This window comes from Anopheles aquasalis, chromosome 3, assembly GCF_943734665.1.
Source record: "Anopheles aquasalis chromosome 3, idAnoAquaMG_Q_19, whole genome shotgun sequence".
Classification (NCBI taxonomy): Eukaryota; Metazoa; Arthropoda; class Insecta; order Diptera; family Culicidae; genus Anopheles; species Anopheles aquasalis.
In genome coordinates, this window is record NC_064878.1 from 56,468,549 (window position 1) to 56,479,786 (window position 11,238).

At 53.5% G+C, this 11,238-nt stretch overlaps 3 protein-coding genes across 5 annotated transcripts in view; 1 reads left to right on the plus strand and 2 right to left on the minus strand.

Annotated features, from left to right (window-relative positions):
- Positions 1-6,435, minus strand: part of LOC126578345 (triple functional domain protein) — a 55,240-nt gene extending 48,805 nt beyond the window's left edge. The window contains exons 1-2 of one of the 3 annotated variants that reach the window (XM_050240800.1): positions 6,164-6,435; positions 2,953-4,363 (exon numbers count right to left, since the gene is read on the minus strand). In XM_050240800.1, the coding sequence (XP_050096757.1) occupies positions 2,953-3,131 (179 nt within the window). In that variant the 5' untranslated portion in view covers positions 3,132-4,363; positions 6,164-6,435. The other 2 variants (XM_050240803.1, XM_050240802.1) reach the window with 2 other exon arrangements.
- Positions 6,436-6,544: 109 nt separating this feature from the next.
- On the plus strand, positions 6,545-7,348 carry LOC126578367 (protein MIS12 homolog). The gene is made up of 2 exons (XM_050240848.1): positions 6,545-6,741; positions 6,803-7,348. Exons 1-2 carry the CDS (start codon positions 6,666-6,668, stop codon positions 7,342-7,344), a joined length of 618 nt encoding a protein of 205 aa, XP_050096805.1. The 5' UTR covers positions 6,545-6,665; the 3' UTR covers positions 7,345-7,348.
- Positions 7,314-8,736, minus strand: LOC126578362 (congested-like trachea protein). Its single transcript, XM_050240842.1, has one exon. The coding sequence runs from the start codon at positions 8,483-8,485 to the stop codon at positions 7,580-7,582; it is 906 nt and encodes a 301-aa protein (XP_050096799.1). The 5' UTR covers positions 8,486-8,736; the 3' UTR covers positions 7,314-7,579.
- Positions 8,737-11,238: the final 2,502 nt, after the last annotated feature.

Genomic DNA, 11,238 nt, shown 5'->3' on the forward strand with positions numbered 1-11,238 from the left:
CGAAAGTGTCGAAAGGGTTCCGAACCGCCCAGCTCGTCGACCCCGGTGTGGCGCAGGTAGGGTTTCGCCGAGTTGACTTGCGCCATGTTGTCGTGTCACTGCCTAATGATATTGGCTCGACGACGACCACGATGATGATGATGTGCGCCGACGAGTAGAGGCCTATAGTAGAGTGTGTCACAAGTGAAGGTGCAGTTTGCAGTCATATTTCCGGGGATTACACCACAGGACACACAGCGCCGCCATGGAGTTGCACAAAATGCACCGACAGTAGCGCCACCCCCCCGCAAACGGCCCAAAAGGGGGTGGCGGCCAAGCGAAAGCTCCAATATTTGCTGAAGCGTGAAAAGAAGCGGGACCGGCGGAGTGGTTTTAATTAGCTCATTAACAACGCCATCGCACGCCGGTACGCTCACCGGTGTGTATGTGTGCCAAGTGGCCATCATTCATGAGTGCCACCGGGGCCACCATATAGTTTGGAAAGCCGGCCGCAGGGAGAAAAAAGAAACACACAACATCATGCTGTTTGTTGGAGGACTTTTGGGAGCAAAATTTAATTATGTCCACGCTCGATGGCGGTGCACTTGGTCATATGTTGAAGTATTTTGTGTTTTTTTTCTTGATGCCGCTTATCGGTTATTTGTCTCCCCCCCGGGTCGAGGATGCGTGATGATAATGTGACCTCCTCTCGTATAGGGGTAGAGCAGCAACCCGTGATAGAATCCCGTGAATCATGGCGGTTGAGTCATGATTGTGACAATCAGTAGCCCACAACAAAGGGCGATGATCCTGCTGTGCTTCGCTTGAATAGTATATTTAATGGGGACCGGGTAGTAAAATGATCCATTTGTGTGGTTGATGCTGCTAAAGAGGGAGATGGTAGACCTATACCAAGGTCACTCGAACAGATACCCGTACTTAATATTTCGCGACCAAGCAACACATTGGCAGCACATTAAAATTCTATCAATATTGAGATCATGTAGCCATAGACCACGTAGCTAGGGGACGGTTGGCTGGTTGGAAAACATCAAGCGAAACCGTGAATTGAATATTTGCGAGAAATAGACCACTTGCAGAGCAGAATAGAATAGACAAAGAGTAACAGAGCAACCAGCAGGTTATTGAAGGAAGCGAAGATCAACTGGTTATTTTTGTGTGTAGAAACTCAAGAAATCTGTTAAGAAGGAAGAAGCTGGAATTTACATCACACACGATAGTAATAAGAGATGTTTGAGAGGATTCTCTATTGGATTCTCGGTGGAAAGAACTTCTGTGACAAGGCAAGACAAGATTGCTCGTCGTTTGTAGCGCTTGATAAGTAAATTCATAACACTAGCTCACGCATAAGCCTCTCAGAAGTCAGTTGACCGCAAAGCAGACGCAGAAGCAGAAGAATGGCATACGATGTCCCAGTCCATAAAGTGTTTATTGTACTTTTTTGATATACTACTATTTCACGAAAGTAAGATGAATGGGTAATCTATTCGGTCGAGTGCACGATTTTTTTAATTATCGTATTTTTTTATAGGATTTCAGTACTTTGATTTACATTCATGCCATGTTTTACGTCAAAATAATGATTAGTATGTGAGATTTGATTTTTTTGTGGGGTACTAAAAGCGAATTCTTCGTTTTTTGATACTTCGAAATTTAAAAAGCCCAAAGAACCGCTACGGGGACACCGTTTTGAAACGGCAGAACAGATTAAAGCGGCTGCGAAGAAGGAACTGAAGGCCATCCCCAAAAGTCGACTTTATCGAGTGTTTCCAAAGTTGGCAAATTCGTTGGCGAAAGCGGATTATATCGAGGAGGGATTGACTTTGAAGGGGTCGAAATTAATTTGGAGGAATAGAACAGGAACAATTATTCAAAATAAATCGAAATTCACTTTACTTTCGTGACACAGCAGCACAAGGAGGCAGGGAATTATCGAATAACGGCAGAAAATCGGATAAAGCATCACAATTCGCTTATCACTGGTTGCTAAGCAACTCGACAAGTTGGACAACAGGAGGAGCTTTATCAAAACTACAACGTTTCCAAGATTAACTTGACAGAATTCCAAATGAAAACAAATCCCGTTGAGTTGCATAAATCAAATTGTAATTAACCTCTTAAAACGCGTCCCAAACAATAAGAGCTAAAGGGGAAGACCGACCACCTTTCCTTCTCGCATAGACTCTCCCCATAACCTCCAGCGCCCCACCGTCACCTTGGTGAACGGCCATAAAACGCTCTTTATTAATCTGCATTTTCCCCGTCCCGGAGCCCTGACGACTGAAACACTTCCGCACCAAGCCTCGTTGCGGTTTGTTGAAGAACGAAACGAAACTAAACCGGAGACCACCGTTAGTACCGGTCGTCGTTGTCGTTGTCGCGCTCGCCGGTTCCATAATAAACTGCTACCACTGCTGCCGCGTGTCTCCCCCCCCCCCCCCCCCCCCCGATTGAGGCTCCGTCCCCGTTTGCAGGGAATTCTTTAAATTTTTGGAAACCCTTTCGGCGACATGTAACGGTGGACTCGGTCGCTCATGCCGTGCAGGGTGTGCCATCTTGGGTTCACCTCATTACGACCTGCGACGACATGGTTCCGGGCCTGGCCCTGGGGCCACAACACGCATACACATTTTTGGTTTCCAACATTTTAGCACCTTTTTTACGCAGGGCACGAAGGAGCGCCCCCTTGGCAGCGATCTACTTCACTAGCGGCTAACCCAAACAGGGCGAGTACGCCACCGTTACAATGGTGTGTGGTTATGGATAACAACAAACATAAAAAAAGAAGAAGATTTCTATTCAGTCATACCGCTGGGGATACATGGTCTGTGCGTCAACGGTGGCGTGAGTTAAGCCGGCGACTGCGCAATCCGATGGCGCCCGTTCCGGGTGACTCATCGAACGTGCGCTCCAAATTACTTGCCAAATCCGATAGCGCCCCACGCTACTCACCTCGGTATGCCGATGAAGTACGAGACGACCCGCTTGATGTCTTCCGGTTTAATCCGTTCGCGCTTGGTGGTCGCCGGAAAGCAGATGATCGGTCCACCGCGGTTATCCCGCCCACCGGACAGCAGGGCGAACCGCTCGTTCAGCAGGGGCAAAATGTCGAGAGCCCGTACACCATCCATCTCGGTGCTGTGTGGTTCTCACGTTAACCCAACGAAAACGACGCTCGATCAAAGCACGCTTTGATCGATGGTTTGTTTGTGGTTTTTGGGCTCGCGATAACGATAACGGGCGTGCGGAAACAGCTGCCCGTTTTCGCGGATCGCTCAACGAACGATCCCACCGGAATGCTAATCAACCGGAAATGGATGTCTGTTTGATTATTGGTTTTTTGGTGTTTTTTTTTCTGCGTTTCTTTTTCTTCGTTGCTCGTTTATCTCTTCACTAGGATGGCTGTTATCACCACCTGGCTACCGCAGCGTGCTCCGATGAGCACGTTTGTCACTGTGATCGTTTGATCTTGTATTTTTTTTTTTATGTTTAGAAAACAACACATACACTCACATGCACACGCACTTTACACACAAAACGTGATGTTTGATGCTAACGCTCACTATCTCCAATCCGGGCGGGGAAAGAGTACAGGAACAGGCGCAGCGGGTGGGTTGGTTGAGGGGGGAATGGGACACTGGCACTTTTGCTAGCACTTGCACTCTCCTGCCCAACGAAGCCCGGCGTGATGATGATGACGATGATGATGATGATGATGATGGTTGATCGATTTTCTGTGGCGAACCGTGCGTCGCCGCTGCTCGGTGCCAACGCGCACGCTAACGATCGAACCGGAACGGGCCACGATCGTCATTATCAGTCGAACCGGGTCTGGTGGCTGGCCAACGACGAGCTGCCCGGCACCGAAAACCGCACCCGGGAATGTGCCACCGGTGGCCGGGCTTGCTTGGGTAACGCGATACGAACCCACGACGGTAGCTGGCCGGTGCGCTGAGGCGCATATTCCTGGCACGCTACCCCGCGATCGATCGCACACCGCGATCGATCCGGTTTCCGGTTACACTTCCGTGGCGTGGGGGTAGTCTGGCACGTCACACCCAAACCCCCCGGAACGGTGGTTGCGCAACACGCTCGGCTCGGAGCCGTACAGCAGACGTTTTACTCGTCTTGACGTTCACCACCGGGCTGCCGTGTGCTCATCGATCACTGTGCGATGCTGATGGTCGGCTGTGACTCAGTAGGCCACAGTAACTTACAGAAGGACACTATTTACACTCACGCACGTACACAGACACTGATCAATGCACAACACAACACAACACCCTGACACTGATTGCCGCACTAGCAGCAGGCCACGCACAATGATGATGATAATGGTCCACCGAACGATCCGCGGCAGCAGCTGAAAGAGCAAAGCATTGGCGAAAAACCAAACACTGATAAGCACGGTGGTGCGCGGCTACATCGCGAACCGCTCCCTGAACCGGAAGACGAACACTTTTGCCCTGGAGGGCTAGCGAGGGGGATCGGGGACCCGGAGAGCATTCCCAGCAACAACAAAACACTCTTAATAGCGGCCGCGAGCACGCCGCTTACCCATTCCATCCACGGGGTGGGTGCAGCAACCGTTATCATCTATCTATCGAACGATAATCTATCTCCCGGGCGATGCCGGGATGGGGATTGGAAAACATAAATTTTTGCAATCTCCACCGTACGTGCGGTGTATCGCTTTAAAGATTCATTTTTTTCTTCGAACGCACCTCCGCGCACTGGTACCGCAACTCTTTGTCCTTTTATGCAACCGCGACAGCGAGGAAGGGTTGCTGTGGTGCTAAAATTAGTGAGATCTTTTCTGAAGAATACCCCACGAACGCTTCGTTTCCAGGCGAGAGTATTTCGCTCACTCATAAACACACGGCGGTCCGTCCGCGTCATGCACACCTTTTCTCCACTGCAAACCGCAAGTTGCCGGCGCAAGCTGCTGGCTCGGCTGGCGCGGGGAAATACACGCTTTTCACGCACGCTTCACTGGGCCCGAGATGCAGTGATTCGAGACGACGGTTTCCGGCGCCATGTTAGTAGTGGGTTCAGGTGGAAGCGAGCGGTTGATTTGCACCACCAGCGGCTCACTCAGCAACCTCTGCTGAGCCTGCCTGCTGTTTATGTTGCTGGGAGCGACCAAAACAAAGCGTTCCTCCTGCTCGCGGCCGCCGACGATGTTGAGCAAGAGAGCGAGGGAGTGCGCCCGCGCAGACCGTGCCTGCGAGTAATGTTTTCACGGCAACTTTGGGGCCAACATATTTTTGCCACTCCACTCTAGAAATACATAAACGCTTTAACGATTAAAGGATGATGGATTCCACTCCGATCAGATCTGATTTTACACTTTTCCGATGCCTTCTAGATGCTGGATCTGGCCATCTGGTGAAGACAGTGCACCAAAACGCACCGCTGGTTCCGTGTCACGGCGGGCAGTATTCACGGATCCTCGGGCAATGATGTAAATAGAACGTTTTGGCCACTGGATCTGCTTGTGAAACGGCAAATTCTTATTTTGCGCACCTTGCACCACCCTCGCCAAGAAAGGACTTTCTGGGAGAGCGAGAGAGAATCACTAGCGACGAGCGAACGAGAGAAAGGGAGAGAGAGAGCGCGATAGGAATCTCGGAACTGTCACTGGCGACGGCCAAAAATGTTGCCAATTTCCGGAGGACCAAACATCCTCTTTGGGTGAGGGTAGGGGGCGATTTCCGGCACGAATCCGGGAGGGCAAGATTTTCACTCGAGACAGCCTTTCCTTCGCCCCCACCGGCCGTTCCGCACCATTCCCCGGACGGTCGGGGAGGAGTTAGTGGAGCGAAGAAGAAGATGATGCGCCTTCTCCGGATCTCCCGGACCAGCGCCGACCGAGCACCGCAAGTCACGCACCATCAATTCATCACAACAAACCACGGAACAAGACAAACTGCACTTCTGCACCAGCCCTTTTCACCTTCCCCCAGCACTTGGCCGCATATTGCACTTCAACACCGCACTCCTTTGCTCTCCCTCTCGACTTGGCCCCGCTGCTTTCTGGCCGCGCTGAATTATGCTCCTCACCGCCGCCGGAGCAGAATCCTTACGGAATCGATCGCAAAGGACAGACGCACGGCACCGCAGACGGATGATTCTGGCCACTTTCTCGGAGCGCTTGCTCTACCTGCTGCTGGTGGTTCGTCGGTTTTCTGTGCGTTTTGCTGCTCCGCGATGTACCCTCGTTGGATGCTGCTTTATGCTTTATGCTGCGCACACGCACACTGTCGCTGTTTTTTTCGCTTCGTTTTATGCTGCTGCCCGAAAACGGGAAAATCATCGAATCTTTGCGGGGAACCCTCCGTTTCGCTGCAGCTGGTGCCGCTGGTTTCTGCACGGCGGTGGAAATTCGATGTCCGGAGCGAAACGGAGCAGCCACGGGAGGAAAATGCGTCGGGAAATCTTAAAAAACTCCGATTTTCCGGATTATTTTGCCTACGGCTGCATGGGTTTGTTTTTCCGCTGCACAGGCAATCTGCCGGAAGTGCAAGAACGCGCTGTCAAACTTAAAAACAAACGGATCTTTGCTGGACCAGCGCTTTTTCGCAAAACAACGCCGTAAAAAGTGCGAAATATTCAACATTTTTGGCCTATCTGTTCTCCGAGGAAGTGCAAGACGACGCCGCATCATGGAACCGAATCGCGCGAAGGAAGAGTACGAGTTGCAGCACTTTAATTTCACCGCCGAAGAAATTGTCGCCCAGAGTAAGGAACCCAGAGGAATCGTGTGTTCTTTAATCCGGATGTCCCATCCTCCCCCAAACAGACGCACAGCTGGTTCAATCCATCCTGCACAAAACACTGAACGCATTCACGGAGCAGCTCATCGATAAGCGGCAACTTTCGGCGACGCAGGGCAATGAATTGCGTGCCCAAATCGGGCCAACAAGCCGTGCAATGTACGACGACTGCCGGCCGGCGATCGAAGAGCTGAACTCGCTCTTCCGGAAGACCTTCTCCATCCCGGACGATCTACTGCTCCCGACGGACCTGATGCACGCCCAGCAACACACGGACGAGTTCGTGAAAGGGCTCCAGCAGGAGGTGGACGAAGCGAAGGAGGCCGTCAGCCGTGGAGCGATCTTTCTGGCTTCCCTCGAAGCCGAAGCGGAACTACACCGAGCCCTGGAACCGTGCTATAGAGCGGAGGGTGAAATTCACGAAATGCTCGAGGAATACCAGGAGCTGGAGATTGTGTCGAACGATTTGACCGAAATGATCGAACAGCTGGAGAGCAGCGGCCTGCTGGGGGAAAGTTCCGAGAGCCAAGGCAATCATTCGTTGGATAACTTTTTATTACAAAAGTAGCAAAATACATACATGATTGTTTGCAAAGCCCCATAATGGCCATAATAACATTCACCAACATCCCCAACATCCGATGCACGTTTCGATGCACGTGTACCGCTGAGGCCACTACGGTAAGGTGCGCTTGAGCGCTGGAAATGGAAACTTTCCGGGGGAAAAGGAACACGAAAAGGATAAAAAATAACCACCACGGTAACGACGGTAACAACCAGAGTCCAAGTAGTCTGCCTGCAGATTACAGATTCGGTGCGACGACGTTAAGGAACTTCATGGCCACCTCCAGCCCGATGAAGCAGGCGGCGTTCGCGGGGAACGCTCGCAGCATGACGGGCGTTACGCCCTTGTACAGCGCCAACGGTCCCTCGCGTTTCATCAGCTCGCGGAACACATCACGGATCCCGTTCGGATAGGTACCCTCCGGGGCCGTTTGTAGCCGTGACTTGAGCACATCGGCCGGCATGCCGACGGCCCAGTTAGCGATACCGGCCATACCGCCAGCGAAGATTGTAGTGAGCAGTGCCTTCGTAGCGTCGACCTTGGTTCCCGGGGCCGGATCCATCTTGCGCTTAAGATACTCGTACGTGAAGTAGTACATTCCCGAGGCCGGCACATCGCGCAGCAACGTGGCAAACGCGCCCTTGTAGATGCTGCGAATGCCGCCCTCCGCGTACAGCTGCTTGGCGCAGTCCACCATGCCGTTGTACTTCTGGGGCGCGTTGCCACCCTGCTGGATCTGCAGCAGACACTTGATGCGCTCGCCCGGGGCCATCACGGTCGTGGTGAAGACGCCGGACAGTGCTCCGGCAAAAAATAGCTGCGCCTCAGAGAGCTCCTCATCGGGCGTTTTCTGCTGTAGCCGCTTGCCCACTCCGAAACCGAAGAAGCTGACGGCAAAGATCGGTGCCACACCGGTCATCGGGGCCGACATGCCCTTGTACAGTCCCCGGAAGCCTTCCCGGGCGATCGTCTTCTTGGCACAGTCCAGTGTGCCGGCGTACAGCGGAGCCTGGCCGGCCGGTGGAATCGGCATCGTCTGGAGCCGCACCTTGATCGTGTCCAGCGGGTGACCGACCAGCACCGTACACACGCCACCGAATCCTCCGGCGATGAAGTACTTCGTGGGGCTCTTGTTTTGGGCCATGGTGATGATGTAGCGGGACTCGTCCCTTCACTCGTCGCCGTCCGCGGGGCAAACACTCTCGAATAAAGACCGGTGAAGCGGGCCGGCTGCCTCTCGTAACTCCCGGAAGACAGTGTTGTGTCACCGAACCGATAATTTCGAGAGAGATAAGACGAAGGGATTACTTGCGGTGTTCCTCGGGTCCAAATTCCACACTCGCCCCCAAAAATTTTGGGAAAAACAGCAGACCTGCCCACGGACGATTTGTTTTGGTTTTCTTTTCCACCGGACCAACAAATCGAGCAGAACTGCGTGAAATAACGGGTCAACTCGAGACAGCAGTCTGTTTGTGAAACCCGCCACCCGTGTCGCTAGTGTCACCAAAACTGCTCGAATCGAGCAGCTCGCCAAACTCACCACACTCACCAAACTCACCATTTTACTATCTTCGGTGCCCTACCCCCCGACAAACCAGTGCCCTACCCCCCGACAAACCAGCGCCCTACCCCCCGACAAACCAGCGTCCTACCCCCCGACAAACCAGCGTCCTACCCTCCGTGCGACCCCGCCACACTCATCACCCCAGCCCCTCGGGAGCGCGGACCGCGAGCGACGCAAAACACGAAAAACTGGACCGGACCGGTAAGCGACCGGACAGGACAGCGGACACGGCCAGTAAAGTGCACTGCTGGCAGCCAGCAGAACCAGGCAGCTCAGCCGAGGAGTCGTAAACGAGCGCCCCGCACCGATCGGTGGCCTCCGTGCACCACACAGCGACCCGAATCGGGCTCGAAGCTGACTCGGGTGTTCCGGTCCTGAACCTGAACTTCCGGCCACCGTTCGGAGCCGTGTTCTAGCCGCGGGATGGTGGTTGCGGCTTATCGGCGAAGGATGTTCTTGGCCTCGGCCAACAGCGATATCGTGTCGCGTAGCTCGGAGGCAGCAAGTCGTCGGTTTGTGGCCCACAAGCGTAAGAGAGCAAGAGAGGCGTCCCGCCAGGAGGCAGTGGATGGCAGTGGATGGCAGTGGATGGCAGTGGATGGCCGAACGGTACCACCAGCCCGGTTTCGCCCCGCGTGGGCTCTTACCTTAAAAGTCGGCGTGATCCACGCGCTCTCATTCTTCAGGCTTACCATCTTGGCGCGGATGTCCGTCGCAAACGGATTCTGTCCAACTTTTAAGACAAACAGGCCGAATTCCTGCGGGACGGACAGGCCATGGTACTCAGCGGCAGGAAGGCTTTCGACGACACGGGCTCCTACCAACTGCAAGTCCGGGTTCATGCCTATGGCCTCCCGTTCGTTGCCGCAGTCCAACGAGAAGCGCGGCATTTGCAGCGTCGTGCTGGAACGGGGCCATCGCGGAATGGCTGTCGCTCTCGCTCGATGCGCCGCACCTTCTCGACCACATCCTTCAACACCTCCACATTATCGTCCTTGCCGGCCCCGAGGCAGGTGCACTTGGCTATGTGCTCCTCAAAGGCGGCCATACTCTGCACACCGTGCTCTTTGGCCTCACGAGCCAGATAGAGGAGCATGTGGCAGTGGTAGCTGGTGCCTTGCTGTTCCGGATCCTGCTGCTCTGGCCGGAAAAGCTTCGCCGACCCGGCGACGAACTCCTTCAGGTGCGTGCTGGCGGGCAGATTGAATGCCGTCGCATCCATGGCCAGCATTCGCACCCCCAACCAGAGCTTCAGGAACAGCTCGAACATGGCGGCCGAGAAGTAGTTCCGAAAGGCAGTCACACCCATGTTGTATGTCAGCGAGCATCTCGGTGGGCAAACACCGAGACGCTGCCTTGATGCACTTGAGCAGCTGCTGATGCTTGGTGCGATGCTGCAGTATCGTCGGCATGATGTTTTGGTACAACATGTGCACCAGGTCGCACACGATAACGTCCCTCACGGGGTGGAATGCGGCCAGTTCGTGCACGGGCGACGGACGGCACACAAACTTCTTCTTGGCCGGGGGCACCAAGTACGCATTAACCGCGTTTCCGGAGTCCGCAGGGATTGTGGCGCACGATTTAGATTGCCGGCGTTCGCGTCCCACGAAGCCACAAATTGTGTTGGTGTGATTGTGTATGTGTGCCTGTGCCGGGACCATGTTTTATGCCACAAACTTATCTTCTCCCGGCTAGTTCGCGAAGCTTGTACCCCCGTCCAGCATCCAGCACCCCTGGGCAGCCCGAGCTCTAAACGGGAAAAAAAAAACACATCCATTGCCCCCGGCCCCTACCCCTGCCCTGCCCTGCACTCCTTTTAACCTCAGATTACTTGGTCCGCTCTTCGACCTTCTCTCGGATTCGCACATGGAATCGGTGCAAGCGGACATAGACTGCTAGAGGAGTAGCTGAGAAGGAGGGTGGGTGAGATAAGTTAAATTTATTTTGCATATAAATTAATCGCATTTACCGCAGATCCATCCATTCGATCCAATCATTGGCCGGTGGGGGGTGATGGGAGAGATGATGTGGCGAAAGGCGAAAGGAGTTACAACGCCAACGAGAAGGAGGAACGCGAATTACTAATTACTAATTAATTAATCGATGGAAATCAGTCGGAAATGGGTAACTCGAGCGCGCAACTCATTTTCCACGTTTCCATCTACAAGTACCACCGTAGCCGACCTTGAAAGAGTCTTGCACTCAGCGGTGGAATTGTGGCGCTACAAAGATCAAGCATCAAGTGGATAAATTGATAGAAATGGCTCGCGCGAGAACTGAACCTCCATTCGGCTTCCTCCATCCACGGCTGCTTTTGCTGCAAAAATCAC